The sequence below is a fragment of the Chrysochloris asiatica genome, unplaced genomic scaffold, assembly GCF_000296735.1.
Source record: "Chrysochloris asiatica unplaced genomic scaffold, ChrAsi1.0 scaffold00009, whole genome shotgun sequence".
NCBI classification, from domain to species: domain Eukaryota; kingdom Metazoa; phylum Chordata; class Mammalia; order Afrosoricida; family Chrysochloridae; genus Chrysochloris; species Chrysochloris asiatica.
Window position 1 is genome coordinate 13,758,818 of NW_006408527.1, and position 26,632 is coordinate 13,785,449.

Consider the following 26,632-nt stretch of genomic DNA (forward strand, 5'->3'; position numbering starts at 1 on the left):
GATATCTAAGAAATTTAGAAGTTGGCCCCCAGAGTTGTCTGATGTTTCTGTTTGTGTTAGCCTGTCTGTTCATCTAACAGACACTTTCTGGGAATGAATGTGCCTCACATGATGACATAAAGGGATTTAAGATCCATCCCAGGTCCAGGAGACACTTTCTTGTGGCTAGGCTATTTTATACCTGTTCCCAAAACATGTTAGCTCTGGAAGGTACTTTAGGAAATTCTTTGGTTATGAACCATGGCTTCCCTTTGATTTTGATTCTCTCTCCCATTCTGCCCTGGATTCAGTAGCAGTGTCAACAAACACTGTGTGCTCGGCATTGTCTTAGGTATTGGAAGTACTTAGAAGAGCCAGGAGAGACTTGGTAAGAGCTTGTTAATCAACAAGAGCTGGTTCCTAGAGCAGCCTTACAACGGCTTCTGGCCTTCTCTTAGGAAGTGAGCGTTGTTCATGTTTCAGAAGCACCAGGATCATGGGGCATTGCCTAGAAGACCTCAGTATGTGTGAAATCCCACCCTTTTCTGAGGTTGGCGTACGCACATAATAACAGTAAGAATTTGATCTTAGCCCAGGAGACACCTTCTGAGGACCGTGACTGACTCTTCTGCGCTGGCGTCAGGTGAGGGCTACGTAGCTGTGATCTTCAGTGTGTAGTCATTGGGAGCTACTGGAGTCTTTGATCTTTGATCTTCTGGGAGAGGACCTTCCACAGCGTCTATGAGGTGGGACAGTTGATTTTTTGGTTTCTCCCTTCTCAGTTTCACATTAGGCCACAGGGTAAAGGAAACGCCACAGAAGACTCCCAAGACTCAGATTTAGGGTGGTGCTATTTTTGTCCTAAAGTGAGCTGCCCTTGTAACAGTCTCCCTCCAGAGGCAGAGACGATTGAGGTGCTGTGACAGCAAAGGTTGGGTGTCCCTTTGATGTTTGCTTGGGAACCCTTTACAAAAGCTGGAGTTAGAAGAGTAAATTCATGTTTGACAAGTCTGGATCAAAGGGAGAAGAGAGTAGCTGAAAAGTCAGAGGGCCAGCATGGCCAGGGATGGTACTGAGATCAAGTGAGTCTCATTTCTGGTATGTTTTCTGGGACTTGGGGGTGATCATGTGGACAGGGAGGCCTAATCTAGCCAGTCAACAAGTATGGATCAAATATCCACTACCAGCTTAACCCACAATCCTGGTGGTACAGTGGTTAAGTGCTCAGCTGCTAGCTGAACCTGGATGTGGTAATCTGTTTTCCATAAAGATCACAGCCTTTGAAAACTGTAGGTGGTAGCAATACTCTGTGCTGTTCGGGTCACTATGAGACAAAATCAACAACAGTGGGTATAGGAAGTTAGTCCTGGAAAGAATGAAAGCTTGCCTGGTCCCTGTCTTTGAAAAGCTTAGATTCTAACTGGGCATACCAAATGAGAGCTTGTCAAGTGATTCCTGACTGCATATTGTCAGGTTCTAAATTGTAGCATGGAGTCCCTGGATGGTACAAGCTGCTAACACTCTCAGGGGTTAACTGAAAGGAGGAAGGTTCAAACCCAACTAGAAGCTTTGTGGAAGAAAGTACTAAGCCATTGGAAACCCTACGGAGCACTGTCCTCGACACGCATAAGGTTGCTATGGGTTGCAGTCAGCGGCCAGGAGCAGTGAGCAGGTAAAGGAGCTTTGGCAGTAAGCAGAGCAGAGTTTGATTGCTAGCTAAGGAAAATCGAGCAGATTACTGGAGATAAATCTATGTGAAAGCCCCTAGCTTAGCACTTTGCATCTAGAAATCATTCCACAGAGGTTTATTCACCTCTTCCTGCCGTCAACACTGAAGGGCTCCTGAAGAAGATACCTTAGGAAGCTTTTAAATATGGCTTGTGGGGAATTCGAGTGAGAATGGAGAAGCAGGGACAGCCACAGGGGTGGACTAAACAGGAGTGAGAGACAGAGGAAGGTTCTGCCAGGCCTGGTAAAGGTCTTACTGTACTTTGTCCTGTTCAGGCCACATTGGGGAGGACTCTTCTAGTTCTTGACCCCACTTAGGAGGGAAAAATGGAAACTGCAAGAGGCACAGAGGAGGGCTGTGGGAATGTGAAGAATGGTTAAACGTAGGGGAGTATTTACCCCAGAGGGAAAGATTTTGGTGGAAGGTTTTGACTGGACATGGTATTGTGTATGTAAAAGACTGCACTGTGAGCTGGGATCACACTTCCCAGATCCATTCTAGAAGACAGCTGTGGGGCCGAGAGGTAACAGAGATAGAAAGGCAGATGTCCGTGTGAAGGAAGTGAGGGAAGACAGAGGGTGGCTGGGGAGACAGGGAACTCCTTCAGGGGTCCCTGTAGTACTTGCACATCAGCCGAATGCCCACCCCTCTGGGCGACTGGTAATAAAACCAGTAGTAATAACTACCACTTCTACTTATTGTGTTGCGGGCATTCATTCTACTAATGGATTTACACATCTTCTCAACAGCACTGTAAAAAGAAGTATGATTAGCACTGCTTTACAGATGAGAACATTTCGGCTGAGAGTTGAAGTTACCCAAGATCACACACTTTATAAAGTCTGACTCTTCTTGTATTGGTGAAAGATGTGGCCAGGTCACCCCCAGGTGCCTTACAAAATAGGGATATTCTAAAAGGTCCATGTGGGTAGACCATTTGCATGGAGTGGGAAGGCTTTGAGTTGAGTTTGGCTGTTTTTTGAGACTGTCCCCAGTCCCTCCCTCTCCTCAGACAAGAGGCTTAGCTCTGCAAGTCTTGTTCCTACTCCAACTCCTGCCAAGGCCGGCAGTGTGCTGAAAGCCTGGACTTGCACCCTGGCGGTGCCTGATGGCTCCATCCTTCTTCCTCTTGTTAGGCTGCAGGTACAGGCTTGCCCCTGCATGGGGGAAAAGGTAGTATGGAAATTAAAGCTCAAGTCAGAAGTGTTTGGGGAACCTCCTGTCCTACTTTTCACTGTGCTTCTTGTGGTCTAGATCTGACTCAGCTAAGTGGAGCAATAATTTGTTCCTGGGGAGGAACGATAGCCCATTTAAGTCACATGGTGCTAAGCTCAAGTGGTCAGGCAGGGGTCAGTATAGCCCCAGGAGTCATCTGCTGCCCAGTTTCTATGTACCCTAGAAATAGCTCCTCCTGCCCAGAGCCGCTCACCCCCACCAAGAGGAGGCACACCAAGAGCACTGGTCCTTCTAAGGGCACCAGCCTGTGCCTGGAGGGCATCTGCCTAAGACCCCACCCCTCCCAGCCCATCCTTTGCCAGCCATGTCCTGCCTGTGGCACGGTGCAGGTTCCACTGTGTTCTCTTCACTTCGACTCACGTGGCCCGGCCACACTCCATCTCTCTGGAAACTATTTCCATCAGTTGACAGGGCCAGGATTTCAAGAGCAGCCAGCCAAGAGGCGCGTTGGGTTACTCCCTGAGTCCCAACAAGACTTTGTCTCCTGCTTTGTTGGGCCGCACTAGAAGCCCCTGGTCTAGGGTCTTTGGTCAGTGACTCTGAAGTAGCCACGTTCACCCATCAGAGTATCAAGTGCCGGTCCCATTCCAGACTGGGTTTTGTTTCAGGCTGAGCTATGAGTTCTTGTCAAGGGCAGGGGAGCTTAGATTCAATGACCAGTAGCCTAGGACTACCTTGTTTTGGCCTCCTTCACTTTCCCAGGAGGTGGTGGGAGCCAGCTTGGGCAGGATTCTTTGGAGCTTGAATTTTTGGCCACACTGATTCAGTCTGCCCAGGAGAAAGTGTCTACTTACAAATAGGACGTATTGGTCACAATATCTTCCTTCCCAGTTCTGACCTTCCCCCAAAAACAAGCACATCCCTACCCCCAAACTGCCCACGGGCATATTTCGTGCTGGCACATCAGCTGATGTGCACTTCATTTGTGCTGCAAATTCAGGACCTGACGTGGTCATCTTCACTTGTCTTCCCTTACCCTGAAGCAGTGGGAGGCCTGGGTTCTCTGGACCAGTGTCTGCCGGCCACTCAGTTTCTGCTGCCTGGCTCCGGCTCCTGGGCTGTGGCGACATTGTGTGTCTGCGTCTGCTTCTCACCTCTGCCGGGACCTACCCTCCAGCACACGCTGTCCCCAGCTCAGGCCGCTCGGATTTTTGATTGGCACCTGGCACTGCATTGTGTCCTTGGAGTGTTTGTTGTCTCTCTGGGCCTTGTTTCCCTTCAGCTCAGTGAAGTGGGTGGAAGTACTATGGTTGCTTGGCGTGGGTGTTAAGTGCTGTCAAATCGGTTCCGACTCATAGCGACCCAGTATAGTGTTTCTGAGGCTATAAATCTTTGCAGGAGCAGAAAGTCTCTCATTTCTCCCATGGAGCAGTTGGTGGGCTTGAACCGCCGACCCTATGGTTAACAGTCCAGTATTGATGCGGGTGATAGGAGAAGCTTCTCAGTGGCTCTGAGGTCGTTTCTTTAAAAGACTGACAAGATGTGGTCTTTTAGGGCTGAAGGTTGACCACATTGGTAATTACTGTTGATGTAAGCCATTAACATCACAATTTCTTCAGCATTTCCCCATGCATGCTACAGATTTGTGATCTACCAGTGTGCAACCCACGCACACACATACACACTCCAGAACTTTGCACACTTTCAGAATTTTTGTGATCATACATATTTGTAGACTCTGTGTTTTGTTTCTTTTTGAAGTTCTCCATGATTAGAGACACATCTCCTCATTGCCAAGTATTGAACTACCCCAATAATTTGGCTTTCACTTTCTTTCTTTCTTTCTCCAAGCCCTATTCTGTCTTGGGCCATACATACCACACATAATCTTTCTGCTTGGTCTTGTCAAGGTGAACCTAGGTTTGGCTCTACCTGGGAAGTCCTTGGATGAAAAGCCTAGGACTTTCCAAATGTTGGTTGGCCTTTTCTTCCAGTCGTGATGAGGTACCAGTCACCATTGTTATCACTGTTGTCATCATTGTAGTGACAGCTTTTCCTGATGGAGCACTTTGTGTTAAACATTTTGCTGAATGCATTCTGTATTTCATAATAGTCTGACAGAAGTCAGATGAAGTTGAAACTAAAAATTTAGAAAGGTCAAGTAAGTTGTTCAAGTTTGTAGAACTAGTGATGGGGCTGCACCAAAATTCCAATCCAAATCTGTCTTGTTTTAGAGTCTGGGCTTTGAACCACTTTACATGCTGTCTTTGTTTAGTGGAATATACTAAATAAATATTATAGATTAGCAAGATTGTTCTGATAGTGCTGCTTGGTATCCATGGTTTCACTAATAATTATGACAACGAACCCTAGCCAGACTCTGTCCCAAGTGATGTACATAGATTAACTCATTTACTTTTCACAGCTCAGTGAGGATGGTTACCCCCATTTTGCAGGGTAGGAAACTGAGGCTCAGACAAGCTGAATAATTCACCAAAGATAACACCGTGAAGTAGTAATAGTCAGGATTCAAAGACAGGTTAGCTGTTAAAAGCAGAATGTACTCTCTTATTAATCACTATTTCTGACTCCAAAAATATCAGACACTTTCAGAATTTTCATGATTACATACATTGGTAGCTTCCTTAGTTTATAATGGTTTTTCCTCATCTTTTTCTGTTTATCCTATTCTTTTTTAAGAAGCCCAGGCTGGTACCCTTTTCTCAGACCATGTCAGTCTACACTGAACTCACTTTTCCTTTATACTTTTGCCTCTTATATGTCCCACACAATTGGTGCTTCAATTTCTGTTTTCTTACATTTCATTTGTAGGCAGATCCTCATGTTAAAAGCACCAGACTAAACAATAATGATAATAAAAAACCTGATTTAAGATCAGTGCTCCATACTCACAGTAATAGGTACATTTGCCTAGTTCTTTTATTTCTGATCAAAGGAATAGGACACGGAGTCCAGAAATAGACTTGTACCTATCTGGACACCTGTGCAGTAGGAAGTGAATAGTGGTTTTAATCAGTAGTGCTGGGTCAGTTGGATACGCACATGCAGAGGAATGAATCCCAGCCACTACCTCATGTCATGCACAAAAAAATAAATTACAGATTGATCATTTCTCTAAATATGAAAGTTAAAACAAAACTTCCATCTCGAAGATTACTGGGGAGAATGTCTTCATAACCCCGGGGGTAGTCAATCATTTCTCAAACAAGAAGTAGAAAGCAGAACCTCTGAAGGCAAAGATGGATATATCAAGGGGAAAAGAACCCTTCCCGCATTGGGCAAAAGAATGCTCCGTACTTACAAACGATGAGTTGTAGATAGTTTTCTCCTCCCTGTTCCGGATTGTGACCAATTTGTCCTGGATCATTGGCACAGCCTGGTGGCTGGCCTTGGGAACTGTCTGATCCTGTGGTTCTTCTTGTCCTTTTCTGTGTGGACTGTGCCCTTCCTTTCCATGCCCTTCTTTACTCAGCTGTTTATTCTGCCATAGGTGCCTTCTTTAACATCATAGAACATCTAGAACCTTCCTTCTGTCCTTGGGCATTTTAATGTTTGGTCTGCTATCTTAAGAGTTCACCCTTCTCCCTTTTACACCCCTCTTTTCCCCCTTCTTGTGTACTCTAATAACTTGCAATTGCTAAAGCTGTCCTAGAATATCTGGAAGTCCTGGGGCAGGGATGAGGAGGGAGGTGCGAGCAGGCAAAACGGAGACCTGGGGGCTGGAAGGTACCTGGAGAGAAATTTCAGCTCAGTTACTTTCCAGCTGTCTGAGTTCTCCAAAGATGGGATGGGTTATTGAATCGAATAGAAACTGTCCTGGTGTTTCTGGACAGGCCTTTGCCTTGGATAAGGAGTCCTGGTATCTCAATGGTTAAGTCTTAACTGCTAACCAAAAGGTTGGTGGTTGGAACCCAATCCAATGGTTCCACAGGAGAACAACCTAGCGATCTGCTCCTGTAAAGATTCCATCCTCGAAAGCCCTGTAGCGACATTTCTACACTATCCTATAGGGTTGCTGCAAGTTGGAAAATAGATTCAACAGTCTATCTTAACACTCACAGAATGTTTTGGATGGCAGCTGGATTCTGATTGTCTCTCCAGTTCTATCACCGAAGCCCCGTGCAGGCCTTTTGAAGATATTCAGATTGTCTCCTGTGAACTGGGAGAGAGGGCTCATTATATTGGAATGTTTCTCCCTGACCTTCCTGTGGATCCAGGTGGGGCGCATATATTTGTATATTCAAAAATAATTCTGCTGTGCCTCTCTTCCCATAGCCCTCAGCATCAGGCTGGTTGACAAACCACAGACTTGAACATTTCCGTTTCCCTCCTCCTACTCTGTGCCATTCTTTCTCTCCGATAGTAGGAGCTGAGGCAAAGGTCTTCAGCTATATTCTGTGTTTGCTTGTTGCATTTAATTCCTTACTTTGGCAATGCTTTTTCTGTTTTTTCATAGCCAGTGGGTTATAATTTGAACAATTTCTGACAGAAACTGCTGTAGAAGTACAACAGGTATGTTTTGGTTTTTAAACATCTTGACAGTGTTTTAAGATTCAGGAGCTTAACATAGTAAGTGTAGATTTCCAGCATCTCCTGTAAAACTTGGGAATCTGGACTCTTTGGGTCGTCATTCCCTTATGGTCCCCAACTTGCAGAGCTGGGGAGGGTCTGGCTGTCTCCTGTTAGGAGACATTTGACACAGTATCCCCCTGGCCTGCTTCACTTTTTCATTACCTGCCTAAAGGCATTTGTGTACATAACTTCCTAAAGTGGATAAAATAGGCTTTTGTGGGCTAGCCTGGGAACCCAGCTAGTATATTTAATTTTTTTTTTTTTTGATGGGAAAACATGTTCCAACTTTCTAAGAGTGGATTCTTGAAATATCAGTCTGTGCAAGTGTGGGAATGCTTATCAGGCCTTCAAACTAGATTGTACATGTGCCATGGGATGATGGCTTGTGTGTCATACTTGTCCTGCTCTGTGTTTGGGCTTATTGCTGTTCTGAGATGCTGTCAACTTGTCTCCGACTTGGACAACCTTATGAAACTTGTTACCTGGTCCCACACCATTTTCTTGATCGCTGGTATGTTTGGGCCCATTTTTGTGCCTGTTGTGTCCGGCTATCTCTTTGAACATTTTTCTCATTTTCACTGACCCTCCTCTTAAGCAAGTATGATGTACTTTTCTAGCGATTGGTCTTTCCTGATGTGTGCTTAAAGTAAGTGAATCGACGTCTCCCCATCCTCTCTTATAAAGAACATTCCGGTTGTGTTTTTTTTAAGACGATTTGTTCATTCTTCAGGCAGGCCACACTTAGCACTTAGTAGGCATTTAAATGATTTATCTCATGGGATTACTAAATGCTTGTTGTCCATCTCCCTCTAAGACTATATACAGAAACACTGTCTCATTGTGGGCCCAGACCTGCCAGTTTTGCCTAAGACAAAATTGTTGCTTGATTTACCCAGAATTTCCATTTTCAGTTGGTAGATACCTGTACAGAGTGTGAGGATCAGCCCCCTTCTCCCCACCCAACATTTCCCCTGTCTTGAGAGAAACTGTTTCTTTCCCTAAATAAAGATCTCATCTTTGTAGAGTTGGCTGTATGGAGGAAATGAGAGGAGAGACCTTCATTCTCCTTCTTAGATGATGCCTGCCAAGCTTGAGTTGGTGGCAATTACAGAGTGCTTGCATTCCAAACCCTGAACAGGGGTTGGGTAAAAGTTCAGCTCATTTTTGTCTTTGGCATTTCAAAAGTTTTGACCTAGATCAGTCGGAGGCCACTGATTGAGAGCTCATAATGTCTGGAGAGTTTGTTTCGTTCCTGAGGCTTTCGGCTGCAAAGAAGCTGAAGAAAGCCAACGACCTCCTCGGCGGGAGCTGACGCTCAGCCTTTGCTCAACCTTTTCAAGTTTGCCCTGTTCCGGCCTCCTCAGGCCTCTGAGAGTGGATGGAAGAAGCCAGCACCTTCAGCTCACACACGAGTTATCTTTACCCCCTGAAATCAAACACTGCACACAGCACCCTGTAAAACTGCTTCCTCGTAGGCTCGAGCGTGCTTGCTAAGTAAACATCCTCCCATGTTTTTTGGAACTGAGTTCCTTTCTGCTTCCTCGTCATCCCGTTCGGGTTTTTGTGCTTAGCGCCACATAGAATCAAGTTGATAGAAGGAAGACCTAAGGTTGGCCAAAGGCACCAAGAGACTTTCAATCTTCGTAACACTATGAGAAGTGGGAGGGGGTGGTATTGTGGGAAGAAAAAGATGTCGGTGAAAAGTGAAACAGAACCAAGCCTTCCTATTCATAGTGTCATCGTCATAACTTTGAAGGTCCGAGTAGACCCACGTTGGAACCCCGAGATGCGGACGTTTCTTTGCATGAACTCAAGTTCAGTTTTGTCTCCTGTGTTGGCCTCTGTGTGTAAATCCTGTGGTTATATCTGCCCCTCCCTGACCCTGGCTTGTTCGCTCTCCATCTCTCATGACTTATTTGCCTCTTCTCTCTCACTTCCACCCACCCGTGACATCAGCCACGTCATCCACCAAGTTCATGGGGTGATGGGCCAACTCGGTGCTTAGCCCTACTTCCCTCTAGTCCCCTCCTGAAGCAGGAGGCTCCCTGGCAGAGCACAGAGCCCTTTGTTTATTTGATCTTGGGCTCGTGGATAAATCAGGAATGTCCTGACATGAACTTAGGCATGTTTTTCTTCCATGGAGAAGGAAACTATGGCAAATGGGATTTAAGTAGGCAGAGGACCATTCCAAGGGACCTGCTTTAGTGTCATCAAGGCCACATTCCTTTGGTCATCAGACCAGTAGGTGACTTCTTTACTGGCATGCTCTATCCTCGAGCCCAGAAGGTGTGAATTTGAAGCATTTTCCCCCCTGCTAGGAGCCTGGCACAGTTTCTCCGAGCTTCTTTTAAGACTTTGTGGTGCCATGGTTATCGTCCAAGTAGCCCGTGTTTCTGTTGTGTGAAACCTTGTCCCAGCATCATTGCTTGAAGTAGTTACTTGGGAAGTGGGGTCTAAGATAAGGTGACAACCTGGCCTCTTTTCCATAAGCCGGCTTCCTGCAGGATATACTTGACGTTTGAGAAAACGGCCCTCGTACATTAGTATCTGTCTCAGTTCTCTTCAGGCTGTGGGGGGGCTCATGTGGAAAACCTTTGGAGGTCTGTGTTCTGTTGATGTAATAGTATGTGAGAGCTCTAGATATCCTGTGTCTGTCTGGTTACACTATCCAATGAATTAGTATCTGAACTGTTTTTGGGTCTGGGGACAGGGAAGCACTGGTACCCATGTGCCTAGTGACTTGCTGCAGTAAAGACTTGTTGATAGAACCTAGCATGGATGGGACCCTCTGCCCTCCTCCCCCAGAGTTTCCAGGTGTGCAGATGTCACTGCATTGCTGTCTTTGGGACAGAGGGGGTGGGGGTGGGAGCTGGTGAGGCTTGTCTTACTCAACTACTCACCCCAGAGAGGAGATCCCAGGCGTTGGCGACTTCAGGTGCAGGCTTGGCTGTCTCTCTGTTTTGCTGCCTTTGGTGTTGTCAGAAGGATCTTCTTGGGAACAAATGACTCAGCAACCTGCATCTGTGGGGCCATGTAGCCTCAGTGCCTTTTGGGAAGTGATTCGAGTACCTACCTGGGCCCTAAATTGCAGGACTCCACAAGAATAGAGACCCAGATGAGTTTCGTGCCCGTTTCCTCAGCTGCTGTTGAATTTGGTTTCTCAGATTCCTGCCCTGATAGAAGGATCTCACTCATGGGGTAAGCAGGCAATGTTTTAATTATGCTTTTTGTTCATAGGAAATTCCAGAGAAAAAAAAAATTTGGCCCTTGGTTTGTGGCCCAGAAAGCAAAAAACAAAACACAATTCAGCTACGGTTAATATTCTGGACTTGTCAGTGGCACAAAGAGTTAATGGGACAGTGGTCTCCGCGTGAGGATCGTTTGTTCCCTCATGACTGGGAGAAGCCCACATGGGTCAAGAAAAGATGATGCAACATTTAGCATGGGACAGCCGTGTCTGGGCTCTGGGGGCTGTCGCTCAAAGAGTTAAGCTAGTCCTATGGCTGGAAGCCCTTAGGGAGAGAGCAAGCCTGCAGGGACCTGGACCTCTATGCCCCAGAACAGTGAGGTGTGGGGTGAACAGCGGACTGACTGGGAAGTGTGGCCAGGGGAGCAGAGTGTAGGCCCAACTTTTTTTTGCCTTGTTTGACCAGCCTTGGCACTGCCCTCTGGCTCTCCAGGGGAAAAGCTGCAGTTCTGCTCTTGCAACACAAGGAGCAGACTGGAGAATTTAGATCTGCGTCACAGAGCTCAGAGAGAGAGAGAGAGAGAGCCAGAGCTCCGTCGATAGGTCTGCTAGCAACAGCCGTGCTGCAGCAGAGAGAGAGAGAGAGATCAAGAAATAAGTCATAGCAACACCGGGCACCAGCTCTGCCAGCTCACTTGCCAAGCTTCCAGAAATCTGTCGGGGGCTGGAGGCCTCTGGGTAGCCCAGGCTAAGGAGATGGCACGCAAGGTGGCACGGGCGATCCCCGTGGGGAGGACACGGGATGGTGGTGGGGGCAGGGGTGGGAACAAGAGGTTGCGGGGCGACGGCGGAAGGTTTAACGGGACCAAATTCTGGAACCTTCGGGACTGCGGCACCTTACGGACAGAAAGAAATTTGGGTCTGCGCAGGCGCCTGTGGGTGGTCCGACGGGCTCCGGACTTGGTGGCGTAGCCCCCTTCTTCTCCCACGTATGTATTTGCTGGGATCCGGGGCGATGTCTCTGTGTATGTGGGTGCTCTGTCTTTCTCACCTCCTTTTTTGCTTTTTGCTATTTTTTTTCTCTGAGGGAGATTTTTTTTTTTTTTTTTTTCTTCACTTTAATTTCTTTTCCCTTAGTGTCAGCTGCTCGAGCCGGACTCATGGTAGAGGAAAGAGGAGTGGACTGTCTCCACCTCCCACTTGACCTCCCAGCCTTTACCTCGTTTCCCTCTAGTGGACAGACAGATGGACAGACGGGTTTGCCAGGTTGTCTGGGTGTCAGTGGCTGTTTGTCCATGTAGTCCTTTGGTAGAAGGTAGGAAGTGAAGAGAAGTGAGGGGGAGGAAGGCGGGAGGCACAGTTTTTGAGGGGGTGACTTTCCTGAACTGTTCAGCCTTGGGAATTAGGGTCTGGTGGGGAGCAGTGTGGTGGATGGCATTGGGTGTGGGCCGGGAAACGTGGGGTCCAGCTGGTAGGTTTGTCACTGCGTAGTTGGGGAAAGTGGTGAATGATGACGCAGTCACTGTTGCATTTTGTTAGGAGCTCTAGAGGGACAGGTAGTGAGGCTCCCCGGGTCTGAGGGGCCAGCTGAGAGGGGTTAAGGATGAGCTGAGGAGGGAAGCTAGCATTTAGAGATTAAATGTCATCCTTTTGGCGTTGGAAAGTTGTTTACCTTGCGCTCTCTGTGTCTCCATGTTGGCACCCTTCCAGTTCACATGTGATGGCCTTCCCTGTACTGCTGCATCATTAACTAAGTGACTGAGCTGGCCTTCCATTGGCCAGGGGAGGGCTCTCATTCCAGACACTTCTTCTGATTGGTGGGCAGCCCGGTGGCAGGTGAAAAGCTTTCTTTGATTGGCCAAGGGCCAGGGTATCAAATCAGAATTTGCATTTCACTTGCTTAAAGGAGATGGGGATAGGTGGGGGGAGCCCAGCAGCTTTCTAAAATCTCTTTAGGGGTGTGCGTATGCTTGTGTGTCTGTATCGGCTCTGGACTGACCATGGAAGCTTCACCCTAAGCCCTTTGAAAATTTCATGCACTACAAGAAAGAAGAGCTCAGGGCTCCACAAACTTTTTGTGGTGGAGGTGTAGAAGAGTTTGAGGAGATGAGTGTATAGAAGGATGACCAAATTGGAAGAAAATGCTTTTTGTCCTTTCATTGGGTGTCAGAAAAGGTAGTTTTCCAATCAGCCACACCTCAGGGTTGCGGCAAAATAATTCTTGACTCTCTGGAAACACATGGGTAAGGTAGGGCAGAGCTGCTACTCCTGCTGTTGCCACCACCCTGGGCTTCCTGCTGACTCGGGGCAACTCCCCTGGGACTAGAGATTTGCATTGACGTCCGGGGCTGTCCAGAGGCCCTCAGGAGCCAGTCGGGAGCCCAGCCCAGGATGGGAAGGACTTGCCTTCTGGAAGCTGCTGCTACCTGGTACTTAGAAAGGTGAGGATTGGGGCTAACACCAGGGAATGGCGCAAACGCTGCTTACTTTGTGGGATTTCCAGAAGAGCCAACGGGTGGCAAGAGGTTTGGAGGTCCCAGCCTGAAAGGTTTATCAGTCTGGGGAAAGAGAAGAGAGAATAAAACTAGGACAGCAGGCTGTTCACCTCTTGGTTGGGGGAGGGAGACCTGGACAAACCAAGGTCCCCTACTACCCAACCTGTCCTTGTTGCAGGGCTCCTGTTGGTGGGGAGTGGGCTTCCAGAGCCCTGGGCCATGCCCAGCGCGCCCCCCAATAACTGCGCATCTAGGAGTGCAGTGCGCCCGGGTCTCTGGCCTAGGACGAGCGCCACCCTTATTACGTAATGGAGGTACAGGGTGCCTTCTTGGTAAGCCAACCTCCTGACTGGGGAGCAGGGGACAGTTTTGATCCCTTGGAGGTGTAGCTCTTGTCAGCTAGTGACAGGAACTGGGTTGCTGTCCCCCATCTTGGGGTATGGAATGCAGAATGTCCCGAACTCCCTGTATCACCTATGGCACCCCAAGGCCTCTAGGGAATGGGATGGGACCTTTAATATACATGAGTTTTGAGAGGATATTTCCAAAGCAAAAGATAATGATCCTTGTGAGAGTAAGGAGACATGTGGGGGGCCTAGAGGTTATTGACAATTCACTGGCTTCCCTCTCCATGGGTGGGTTTTTAGATATATCAGCTGCCATCTTGGAGGCATTTTTACTGGCCTCAACATGGTGGCGTTGGTTTTTCTGGTCCTGCCGTGCCAATTCCGCAGAGTGGGCGGGGGGCGGGGGCTGTGACGGAGGAGGGGAAGGGGGGGCAAAAGCGCAGCAAAGGCGGGCACAGTGGTGGCTGCCGCAGTGAAGGAGGCCCCATGGGCAGAACTGCCCCGTCCCACCCTTGGACCCAGCCCTGGGTGGGGGATTCAGGTAGAAGGCTTCGGGGTCCCAGGCTTCGCTAGAGCCTGGGCATTGCTCTCCGAGGGCGTTGGTGTCCCATAGCCTCATCAACCTGAGCTTAGAGCAGTTTGGGTGGAAACTGAGTATTTGGGGGCCAAGTGGAGGCAAAGACACAGCAGCTCCCCTTAGAGTTGTCAGACCTCCGGGTGTATGCTCTCAAAATCGGCCCTGTTCCTGTCATAGTCTACCCTTGGGGACAGGGAGTGGGATCCAGGGTCTGCCCTTTACCGTTTTCTTTCCTGTTTCTTACCCGTTCGCTCTGCCAGTGCCGGATTCCAGCTGTATTCCTCTGGTGAGGCTCCCTGCTGCCAGTCCCTCTTGTCTTTAGTCCCTTCTGCGTGCTGCGGCCATCTTGTCTGTCTTGCTCAGAAATTTAAAATGGTTTCTCATCGTTTCCAGAATAAACTCCCTTCCTTTGAGCATGATGTTTAAGGCCGTCTGTGACTAGCCCTCGTTTTCCTGTACAGTCTCATTCCCTCCCTTTTCCTAAATGAACCAGGTATTCCAACAAAACCAGGTGACTTACTTTTTTCTTGCTTTCTCCCTTTCTCCTTTCATACTCATGCTATTTTTTGCACCTCCTCTTCACCACACCTCCACCTTTGGCAATCCCACCTTCCTCCTCAACAAGAAGAAAATTTGATGATCACCATGACCCTCTGTCAAACTCCCATTCCTGTTTTTAATGGTACGTTTATTGTGATGTGCTCTTTGTGTTTATGTCTTATACCACCAGGTAGATTGTGCGTTCCAAGGGGCAAGGGGAAAAAGAAAGAAAGCAAATGCCCATTCGATGCCTTCTGTCTGTCAGGTACCCTAGGCTCTCTTACTGTGCTGATTTCATTTATTCCTTAACCACAACCCTGCTGGGAATGTCCCATAACTGATGAGTCTCTGATTGTGATTAGAACCTTGATCTCTCAAAGACCTTGCATTTTCCCTGTCTGAATTCTCAGTGTCTAAAAATGCCAGCGATGAAGTAGATCTTCTAAATGTGTCTATTTAAGGAATCTTGTAAATCCCGGATGCTGAGTGGGAGTGTGATCTTCTTGTGCTCATGGTCTGGTTCACTTACCTGTCCCATGCCATCTGAACACCCTCATTGCTATCTCGGTAACGTTCTCCTCTTCCTTTGCGCCTGGGCTCACACAAGATGATGACTTCTTGTAGCTAAAATTGATGGCTTAGAAAGCTTCAGTTGTCATGGTTGCCTTCCCCCTTGAAGAGGAGATGGAGGTGGGGTGGATTGTAGCATCTTGAGAGCAGAGTAAGATACAGAACACAGAAGTCAGTGGGGAACAGCATGGTGGATGCCGCAGATGTAGACATTGGTGTTGGAGGGACCGGGGTTTGTATCTTGACACCCTGCCTTCTTAACTTAGCTGGATGGTTTTAGTGAGGTGGAGCCATGTCTCTTTATTACACAGAATATGCCTAAAGCATTGTTAGGCAGATAGGTTTTCAACAGGTACTGATGCACTTCTCTTCCCAGCCTGGTGGTTAATTGGGGACACACAAAATGAACGTAGCAAGCAAGGAATCCTAGTGGCGCAACTGTTAAGTATGCGGCTTCCAACCAAAAAGATGGCTGCTCAAACTCGTGTAGCCACTGTGTGAGAGAAAGATGTGGTGGTCTTGTCTATAAAGCTAAACCTTTTGAGATCTAGTCGCTTCCGACTCCTATGGGAGAGACTAGGAGAACCGGCTCCATAGGGTTTCAGAGACTGTAAATCTTTCTGGAGGCAGACAGCTTCATTGGTCTGTGGAGTGGCTGGTGGGTTCCAACTGCTGACCTTCAGGCTAGCAGCCGAGTGCTTTAACTGCAACACCACCCGGGCTGCTTTTCATAAAGAGCGTTGTTACTGTGTGTCATCACAGAGAGCCTATATAGAGGGTTTTTTTTTTTTAATGTTTTATTGTGAATTATATGATAGTTTACATGGGAGAACTTTAGTTTTACATTCATTCCATCGTATATCATCTCACTGCCATGGTTCCAATCCCCTCCATGCAGCATCAACCACCCAAAGGGTATATCCTAGAAACCCACCCCCTGTACTTCCCCCTCCTCCCCCCAGTTTTTGGCCCACAGTCCCTTTCCCTCTCTGGGTCCAAAGTCCCCAGTCGCTTCATCACTCCACGTCATCATCTCTGTCTCTATCTCAGGCATCTCTGTTTCTCTGGGTAGGGTCCCCCTCTCGGCTTTTCTCCATTGATGGTCCCAGAGGCCTCCGCTCCTATCCTGGAGAATTAATCACTCCCTTCCTTGCTACAAAACCTCTGTACAGAGTTTTTGAGGAGCGACTGGTAGATTTGAACCGCTGAGCTCGTGGTTAACAGTCCAGTCCTGATCCTACAGCCCCACACGGGGACTTTACAGCCTAGGAAATCCTGTGTGGTAGTTCTACTCTGCCACATGGGGGCGCTCTGAGTCAAAAATCAACTTGATGGCACCTGACAGCAACAACAGAAGAAATGGAGGTGAGGGGAACTTGTGTGCCCTCAGTGGGCTTGTCAAGTCTGTCAGGGGATGAGGTAAGCTGGGTAGTAGCCACCTAAAGCTTACCCCAGGTAGTGGCTTCTGCCTCCGCCCCCTTCCCAGGAGTCCAGAGCAGCTGCCCCTTGGACTTGTGCATCAGGAACATGGTGGTAGAGTGAGGGTTAACCAGTAAGCCGTACTGGGAGGCTTTCTGTGTCAGACTAGCTTTCCTTCTCTCTGAGTGTCATCAGCGGCTGTCTGGTTTCTGACGATATTGAGTCCCGTGGGAGGGGAACGGAGCACCCTGAAGCCCCTCATCATCAGTTTGGGGGCTGCAGAGGGAAGAGTGACGACAGCCAGAGAGTCAGGAGATGGCAGTGGGGACCCTGGTGACGGCTGCTTTGTTGTTTTTTTCCTCTTTGGAAGATGACTCAGTGTATCGTGAGCCGTGAGATGGAGCTCTCTGCCGAGTGGCCAGGATGTTCTGTCAACACGAAAGTAGCACAAACAGCTCGTCGGGGCTAGAGGCTGTTGAGGCAGGGGTCATTTGATGGGAGGGCTGATAGAGATGAAGCCACAGCCAGTTATCGGGTCGAGGGGTGACCCTAGGTAATGCAGCAGAGCTGTGTGGACCCTGCAATCTTAGAATTGAAGATGAAAATACAGCTGTTTGTGTTATGAAATCCACTTGGCAACAGGGTCGTTGTCTAGAGCTCTTCTCGCTGGCCCCAAATGAAAGGCACCTTTGGGGAACCTTTTGGGGTTTTCACTGCAGCTCTGTTTGTGGTAGTTTTGAGGGTTGTTGTCATGGATGGAGCGTGACTGGGCAGTCCTTAGTGAGTGGACACCAGGGTTCCTGGGCCCCGGGAGTGAATGTGTATGGCGGGGCTGTGGTCTCCCAAGGGGTCTCTGCTGACCCTCAAAGATGGTGGCTCCATGTTACCAGCCTTACTCATAGGCAACTAAAGGTCAGCCCTTGGTCAACCAGCTTCAGCTTCCCCTTTCCTTATTTGTCCCAAATCGAAGCCTATCTCCCCTTCATCTTCCTCACTTCCTTCTCAGGTAAAATAGTGGTCCTTAAGGTCTCAACTTGTTTTGAAGAGAAGGCATCAGCATGGCGACCGAGGGTTCTAGACCTTTCTTGAATCTGCAGCACTGCGCTGTAGGCGCGTGATTCCCCCGCCCCCCGCCCCGCCCCACTCCACCTCGCCCCGCCACCAGGCCTCCTTGGGAACAAGAGGAAGGATGGGCCTCCTCTTCCTTTGAACCCGGGGCCAAGCCATTATCCCCAGCATCCGGCTTCCTTTTCTCTTCACCATCCTCAGCCAATGTTGGGGGACACAGCTGTGTGTGAGGACTGAGGGGACCCCCTGGTCTGGGCCCTCCCTCATGTGACGATACGCTGACATTTATCACAGAGCACCTCCTCTTCTCCCCATGGATCTCCCAGGGTGACTCATTGGGATCTCGGGTAGGTGTGGCTCTTAGGCCTTGGGAGTCAGAGGAAAAAGCAGGCCGAGACCTGGCCAAGGTCACAGCAGAGGGCAAAGCAGGGCAAGGGACGGTGGGGCCCGGACCCCATCCAGAGAGCAAAGGTAGCAACAGCCCTTCTCACCGTACCTTCCTGAGCCTGCATGGAGAGCAGCATGACCTAAAAAAAAAGAATTGTGTGTATGTGGGTGTTGGATCTCTTTGTATCTTGTTTGCTTTGTCCGGAGCTGTGCGTGAGCTGAGAGCCTAGATTCTGCCCTTGGGAGAGCTCTCTGGTCTCTCAGGTTTGTGTTCTGGAATAGGGGATGAACAGGCCCTCGTTGATTAGACGCTCTGCCCACTGGTGCTGGCCTTTCTCCAAAAGGATGGCCCCCATGAAGTGACGCAGTGTTGCCTTCCTTCTGTCATTGGATGATGAACAGTAGCCGAGGGGCCATATTAACCCCAGATGGGGCCTTGATTGTAGCTGTCTTCCTTTCTCTTCTTCCTCAGAGAGATTTTAAGAGAGTTCTGTTGGCTCCACAACTCAGTGACTACCTCTTTGGGACTCAGCCCCTATGTGGATGGTGCCGCCATCCCATCGGCTACAATAGTCAGTCTGCATTTACTGGGAACACAAAAAAGGAGATACCTGGCAGCGCAGTCCTCTGTGGTACGTATCCATCTGCATTCTTTTACATTCTTTCATTTCTTCAAACATCAAAAATGAATAGATATTTATTGAACCCAGCCAGCGGCTGTACCTTTGCCATTCTTCTCCTGCACACCCCGCCCTCAGTCTTCCCGAAGAGAGGACTAGATTGATTTTCTAGTGCAACTGGAGAGCTGCAGAGAGGTTAAAAGTCAATCTTCCACCCCCGCAGAACCCCCCTCATGCTACATTCAAGAGAAGGCAACTCTCCCTTCAAGTGGAGCCTTCAGCCAATGTTCCCGGTGCAGAGGGCTGATGGGCCGAATGGAAGGACCCTGTTTGCCCTCACTGGCCCAACCCGGGGGTGAGGCTCTCAGTTGGCTGACTGCGGGAGGGAGGACGGTCCTTGCCAGAACCTAGCGTGGTTCTCTGCCAAGTTCTAGCTCCAGATCTCTAGGCTGGAAGGAACCTAGACTATATATAGCCTTGTGCTAAGCAGTTCTTATCGGACGTGTCTGCCCTCCCCTGTAGGAGAGGAGCACTTCTTTCAGAACCGGAATCCGGAGAGTGTGAGCTGTCTCTACAGGCCTTTTATTCTGAGGAGGTGTGGGGTGTGTGTGTGTGTGTGTGTGTGTGTGTTTGTGTAGTTCAGAGCAGCAAAGCCTTATTGCCTTCTCCCTATTTCAGATTCTGGTGGACTCGAAAGTTATCCTGGATGAGGCAACTGATGTGGGATGAGAGCCAGGAAGGACCGAGGATTCTCAGTGGATGCTGGGCTTGCAGGAGAGGCTAGGGTCACATGACATGGCTGAAGGCACAGTTGTGCCCCACATCATAGGTCATCCTCTGGCTTCTCTTCTTCATTTCCTGTTTGCCTTGCTTTGCCCAAGGATGTCTTTTGACCTCTCTCTTCCTTCTTTTGACCCTCTGCATTCTCTGCCTTCCTCCTCCTCTTTTAGATTTTCTTTAAGCTATATGAGGGCAAACTCCAAATCCCTGCTGGGCTTTGGTCAGGCAGAGAGAGTCAGTGGTCTCAGGAGGAAGCTGAGAATGGGGAAATTGTGCTACGTAGGATTTATAGGGCAAGGTTGGTTGGGTATCTTCCTCTTCCCTCTCACAGGTGCTGTGCAGCCATCAGTTCATTTCATTCTGTGACCAAAGTGCTGATTGATGCGACATGATCCCAGTCTTGTCAGTGAATCATCGCCAGACTGGAAACCAGACGCAGCAAGGAAAACAGGGCTTAACCCCTTGCCTGCCTCCCAGGTAAGTCAGCTGTGGCCTGGTTCTGCATCCCAGCTTCTCCTCGTGAAGACTCTTTCCCTTCTTCAGTGGGATTCCTCAAACATTTCCATTCAGAAACACACTTACAATTGCTCTTTTCTCTCCATTTTCTTGCTCCTGGTTTTTCTGTGAATGAGGTTAGTAACCAGCACAGGACTCGGGGGAAGGGCAGTCAGCTGAAGTGCCCAGCCTGCCTGGATGTGTGGGAGATATCTGGGAGCATGCGGCAGTTGGCAGAGGAGCTGGGTCTTGCAGAGTAACTGAATGGAAACTTTGTGGACCTGTAGTAGTTACAAGTCGGGCTGCCAGCCTCAAGGTCAGCAGTTCGAAACTACCAGCAGTTCCACGGGAGAAAGATGAGGTGTTCTGCTCCTGTAAAGATTTACAGCCTTACAAAACCTGTACAGGATCGCTATGAGTCGGAACTGACTCCACGGTACTTAACCACAACAACATACTGTAGATACTCTGGCTTTAACCCCTCAGGGCCATGGGAACCTACCTAGAGCTTGGGCAGTGACCAGTTCACTGAGTTGACCAGTGGACTTTGGGGCTCTCTCCTTGACTTTTGGGGTTTCTTTGGAATTAATCACATTGTTTCCCAGGATTCTCACTGCTTTCTTCTTCAGACAAAAAACATAAAAAACTCCTGGCCCAGTAAGCCATTGTAAAGGCTTTTTAGGCAGTTGGTGTAGAAATTCTTTTCTGCCTCACTTGATGCTGGTCATAGTAATGGGCACAGCGGTTAGAAATGACGTCTTCAAGAACTTGGTGGGAGGGCTGTCGCATTAGAGAGACAATTCAGAAATGTACTTGCCACGGCACCAGGAAATCTCTTCTATCGGTAGATTCCTGCCATGTTCTTGGCCAGTGAAGCTGGTTGGGATTAGCTAGCAGTGGATTGATAGGGAGATAAAGGGAATGATGCTGGGTAACCTTAGGATGCGGTCAGCTAATGTTGAGAGGCCCCTGTGTGATCCCGCTTCCTACCACACAGGAGGTGCCGCTCTCTAATGGGTGTGGGTGTTGTTCTACCAGGGATGACTGGTGATAATGCCACACAGTGTGCCGTCTTTTCTTCCCATCTGAGATGAATCTCCTAGTTGGCTGTGAGCAGTGCTGAGTTGCTCACTGAGTGAGGAATCCAAGGTTGTTGGGAAGAGTCCGGTGTCTCTTCCTTCAAGGAATTTGACAAGTCTCAGCCCCTCCTGCAGTCATGTAGTTAGGGATAGCTGGGAGTGTTGGACCTGGAACACAAATAAGGGGAGAGATCAGCTATGGTGCAGCTGGGAGAAGAAGAGGATGGAGCCAAGTCCCTCAAGATGTGTCGGCTAGAGTCTGGCCAGGGCTAGCTGTCGGGCTCCAGCCAGATGTAGTTGCTGGCTGCACTTGGAATCTTGGCCCTCTTTCATTCAGCATGTCCCTGATTTCTGGCTCCAGCAACTGTCCTTCCCATTGACACAGCCCTGCCCTTGGCTGGGTCACTATACCAGGGTGGGCAGTGGAGAAGAAATTGGTTCTATTCTTTGTGACGCAGTTGTCTCTGTGGTCCCCTGGGGTTTCCAGAATTGGGATTGCTGCTTCCATGGTGATTCTCCTGGTTTTGTTCTTCCTTTTCTTTTGTCTACAGAGCTCTGGTGGCACAGTAGATTGTGTTGTGCTGCTAACCCAAAAGCTGATGGTTCAAACCCACCAGCCACTTGGTGGGAGAAAGATAAGGCATTCTGTTGCTGTAAAGATTTACAGTCTTGGAACCCAATGGAGTAGTTCTGCTTTGCCCTGTAGGGTCGCTGTGAGTTAGAATCGACTCAAAGGCAATGGATTTTGTCTTGTTTTGATTTGTGGGGATTTTTTCTTTGCCTGCCCACTAGCCTGATTTCTACTGACATAGAGCATTGTGTGATACGGCGCAGGCTATAGGACAGTGGGCATCCCTAGTCGGGGGAACGGACTAAGTACATGCCAGGTGTTTTTTTTTTCTTGACCTTTTAATCCCTGAGGTCTGGGAGCCAGGCATTAGTTTTGGGCCTTTCCACCTTGGATTCAGTGGGGGACTCACAGCGGGTGGGGTAGAAACAGTGGAATTGGTGGGAGATGCTGTCAGAGGCTCTGCCAGGGGACCTGATTGGTCAGCACCTTTGCTTGTCCACTGAACCCTGGGCTGGTCAGGGTTGTGAATTGTTTAATGCATATCTTGGCTCTGTCCCCTGGAGTAAGTATCCCTGAGGCGGCAGCTACAGCTTTTAAGAGGGTCTGTACTTTGTGCTGGTCACTTTCGGGTGCATTGCCCTCCTCTGAGATACGTCAGAGGTATTTCTCCTTTCACTAACCGGCAGTCTGTGGGAGGCCCTTTTGTCTTGCTTTTCTGGAACTTGGAGTGACTGTAAAGAAAGCGTTTGGTTTTTGCTGGTTCCGTCTACATGGGATGTTTGTGGGCTGCTGGCCAGAGAATACCTCCCCAAGGCCCTGGATTGACATGTGCCAACATACAGTGTCCAGCCTGGGTCAGGGTGGAACACTGGGGTAGAAGGAGGCACATGCGAGGTTGGTGTGCTCTGTCTGTTCACAGGAGCAAGGCCAGGAGGGTGTGGGGGGCCAACCCAGTGCCCGGTCAGGCTACCTGCTGTGGACCGAGATGACTGTGTGTCCTCCTATCCGGATGTTCGGACTAAAGGCAGCATGATGCCCAGATCAAGGTCTGTAATGAGGCATGAAGGTATGAGATGGGCATCAGAATCCCTGGTCTCAGCATGCCACCGGGAAACTGACCTTTAGCCCCACCTACTTCAACAGGCATGCTGTTGTTTTTCCCTCCTTTGCGTATCTGATTTCATCCTCAGAACTACCATGGGAGATAGGTGTTGTCTCCCTTAAATGGTTAAAGGAGTCTGGTGGTGCAAATGGTTAAGTGCTTGGCTTCTAACTGAAAGGTCAGTGGTTTGAAACCACCAGCTGCTATGCAGGAGAAAAGATTTAGTGATGTGTTTTCACAAAGATTACAACCTTATGGGGCTGTTCTACTTTGTCCCATTGGGTCTCTGTGAGTCAGAATTGACTCAAGAGAGCTTAAGTTTCAGTGGTTATTAAGTGACTTAACCAAGGTCACACACTTGGTAAGTGAGATTTGAATCTAGATATGTATTTTTTTTTTCTGCTGTCCCTGTACCCTCTAGGGATGAAGTCAGAACATTTTGGGGAGGGTAGCCCCTCAAAGGATAGACAATTGGGAGAACTGATGTGAGCCAGAGCAGAGGGCATATCCCCAGGGGGATGTTTGAGTCCCCAGGGAAGGCTTTGCTGCATTCCTTTTGGGGAAGGCAGGGCAGAAGCAGATACCCTTTAGTATCTGTGGACAGGAAGGACTGGGCAAGGCAAACATTTTGCTTCTACAAATATGTATCAAGTCTGTACTATATGCCAAGAACTGTACTAGGTGCTAGGGACACAGAACTCAGAAGCACAAAGTCTTTAGTCCTGTGGGTCATGCATTCTAGTGTGAGGAGAGCGCATTAAAAATGAGCTCTAATTTAAAAGTAAGGAGCTTTGGTAGCGTAGTGGTTACAAATCAGGCTGTGAACCGCATGGTCTGCAGTTCGAAACTACCAGCTGTTCCGCTGGAGAAAGATGAGGCTTTCTGCTCCCATAAAGATTTACAGCCTCGAAAACCCTGTACAGGGTTGCTATGAGTTAGAACTGACTCCGTGGTACATAACCAACCAGCCAACCAATTTAAAAGTAAATTTAAAGTATAATGTGTGGTGGAGGTCATGGGAACTCATATACTTTATGCACAATTTTTCTGGAAACCTACAACTGCTGTTAAAAAGCAAAGCTTATTTAAATAAAATTTAAAAGATATAAAAAAGACACAGATGGAGAATGTATCAGAATGAAGAATAGGGTCAGTCATATATATGAGATGATTGTCAAACAGAAATTTCAGATACCAATGGGCCTTAGCCTCCTGGAAAAGCCATATTGATTCTTTCTGTAAAGAATTAGGAGTGATAGGGTTGCTAACCCTTTCTCTTCTCTTAAGAACGAACATAATCCAAGAACCTCATAGCTTGCAGGGACTTGTGTGAAGTTCCATCATAAATCAGAGATCAAGGTGGGACTTTGGTCACAGGTGAGAGTGTTTTCCGTTGGTCATGGCTGGTGTTGGTCTTCCACCTTCCTAATGGTACCACTTGGCTCTTCTGTTCCTAGTGGTCGAGGCACATGGTAACATTTGGGTTAAGTCTTGGCTGAGTCTCTGGGCTCTGAGTTCAGCCTCCTGCCGGAATGCGTGGTTCCAAGAACTGATGATTATCGCAACAGAGAAGGGACAGGAGCAAGTCACCTTGTGGCAAATGCTTGGCTGTGATTTGTGTCTTGAGAGGTTGAGGCAGGCCGGTGGTGCTGGGGAGGTGGGGGTGGGGGTGCGGGGGCAGGGTGTTTTCAGTGTGTACAGCTCCAAAGCTCAGGATTTGTTTACTTGGTGGGAGAGGCAGACCGGCCCATGGTGAGTCAGGCCACGTGATCCCTTCCCTCCTTGGCCCTGTCTTTGGCGCACAGCCTCCCTGTACCACAGAGACTGCCATCTGCTGCCAGGAGTCTGATACGTTGCACAAGGGGTCTTGCTAGGGTTGTAGGACAAATGAGGTGTTTGTCTGTGGTTGTGGGGTGTGGGGGGCTCAGAGAGAAGGTTAGAAGTTGGTTAGCATAGTGGTCAGCAGACTTGGTGAAAATGAATGGACTCACTCACTGTCTCTCTTTGGGCTTCTGTTTCATTATCTATAAAAATGAGGGAGTTGAACCAGAATAATTTCTCAGGTTCCTACTAACCCTAGTATTGGGATGCTCTGGATGTTCTGGGAGGATGTCTTAGCTAGAAACACAGGACAAGTAAAACTAGACCTGGGTTACAACACAAGAGGAGAAGGGGTCTTGAAGACCTGTCCCAGAGCAACCAGAATCCTTTTTCTTTTCTGAATAGACAGGTGGGGAGAGACTTATTGTAGGACTCACTAGGAGGAGGAGGGATGGAACTGGAGACTGGGTACAGGTGGTGGGGCTGGCTGGTTAATGAATCTCCAGAGACAGGGTGGGCTTGGGCTTCCCCGTGGGAGGTCTGTCCGGAGATGGGGGATCTGGTTTGCTGAAGGAGTGCTTACTGTGCTGTAGGAAACCATTCTCTAGATAAAATGCTCAATCCTTCCTAGACCTAACACCTTGAATAAAAGAGGAATTATGGGGTTGGGGGACGCCCCTTGCATCATGAAGATTTTCTTTATATCTTGTTTCCGTCTACTGAAAGGAGAAGAAAAAAAAAGAGGAGTCTTTGTATGGTGCAAATGGTTAACATATGCAACTGCTAACCAAAGGCTGTTTGAGTCCTCCTAGGGACCCCTCAAAAGAATGGCCTGTCAGTGTGCTTCCATGGAACCAACCATTGGAAACCCTATGAAATGCACGTCTGCTTTGACACGCAGGGATCAGAATGAACTTGACCGTAGCTAGTATTTAACGGAAAAAATAAAAACAAAACTAATTTAGAGCTACCAGTTCCCTTTTGGCTCTTTAGTCTTGAGTCACTCTTAAAAAGAAAGTCACAGTGAAACACATTGCAGGTAAGCACAGGGTGCCACCAGATCCACAGGCTGGTGTGCTACGGCCAGGCAAAGCCAGGCTGGCCCAGGAGCAACAAGGACACCGGCCTGGCTTTCCTATGGCAGCTTCACACCCACAGGGTTACCTTTTTCCCAACACTGTGCAGGTAAGAGCCCGCTGAGGCTGACGGACACATAGTGTCATCTGCTAAACAGAATGCAGAGCTTTTAAATAGCCACATTTCTCCAGAGTCACCAATTCTGCTCGCCACATTGCTGGATATGTACTTGGAATTAAAAATTTCTTCCCACATGGTATAGTGAACACTCATTTGAGCTAACTTTAGGTAGGAGACGACTTGATCAGTAAGTATCAAATCACATTTCCCCTTGCGATCTTCTACAGTTCTGTACACATTGATTACCTCACACAGCCTTGGAGGGTGGGTGGTATTATCCCCATAGTTGATGAAACTGAGCCACAGAAAGTCCTGCCAAAACCTAACTCACTTCTGTACCTGCTTAATCTGAGGCTTCCACCCTTACTCCAGCTATGCTTTCCCTGGACTCCACAAGTACCCCAACCCTGGCCAGTGGGATGGGGACAGAGGATTGGGTTCTTGGACACTTGACTTGGTCTCTGTGGACACTTGACTTTGGTCCCCACTCTACATTAAAGGGGGAAGGAAATCCCAGAATGTCATTTTCCATGTTCTCTGATTCCTTGGACAGCTTGGGTCTCTTGTGAGAACTGCCTTATGCTTTTGGCTGGGAAACCAGCCACTTACCACCATGGGTTCCTGGACAGGCTTTCTACATTTGGAAGCTTCTGGAATACGGATAGCATGAAGTTTAAAAAGGAATCTCGTTTGAAAACGGAGTGCTTCAAACCATTCTGACACATGGCATGGCATTCGGTGCACTTGTACACAGGCAGGTTTCAGCTAATTTCCATTTACTTAGAGCTGAGGCCTCATTGGGGGAGCTTTGAGATGTTTCAACAGATTCGTAAGAGAGGCCCTGAGCTCTGCCCAGCATGCATGTTGTGTGCATGTTCCCGTTTGTTGGATAATGTACAG

At 48.5% G+C, this 26,632-nt stretch overlaps 1 protein-coding gene across 1 annotated transcript in view; it reads right to left on the bottom strand.

The window, feature by feature from the left end:
• Nucleotides 1–11,323: 11,323 nt before the first annotated feature.
• CD46 (CD46 molecule, complement regulatory protein) overlaps nucleotides 11,324–26,632 on the bottom strand; it is a 112,344-nt gene continuing 97,035 nt past the window's right edge. The window contains exon 9 of the mRNA XM_006834200.1: nucleotides 11,324–11,664. Within this exon, the coding sequence (XP_006834263.1) occupies nucleotides 11,324–11,664 (341 nt within the window). The remainder of the gene's footprint in view (nucleotides 11,665–26,632) is intronic.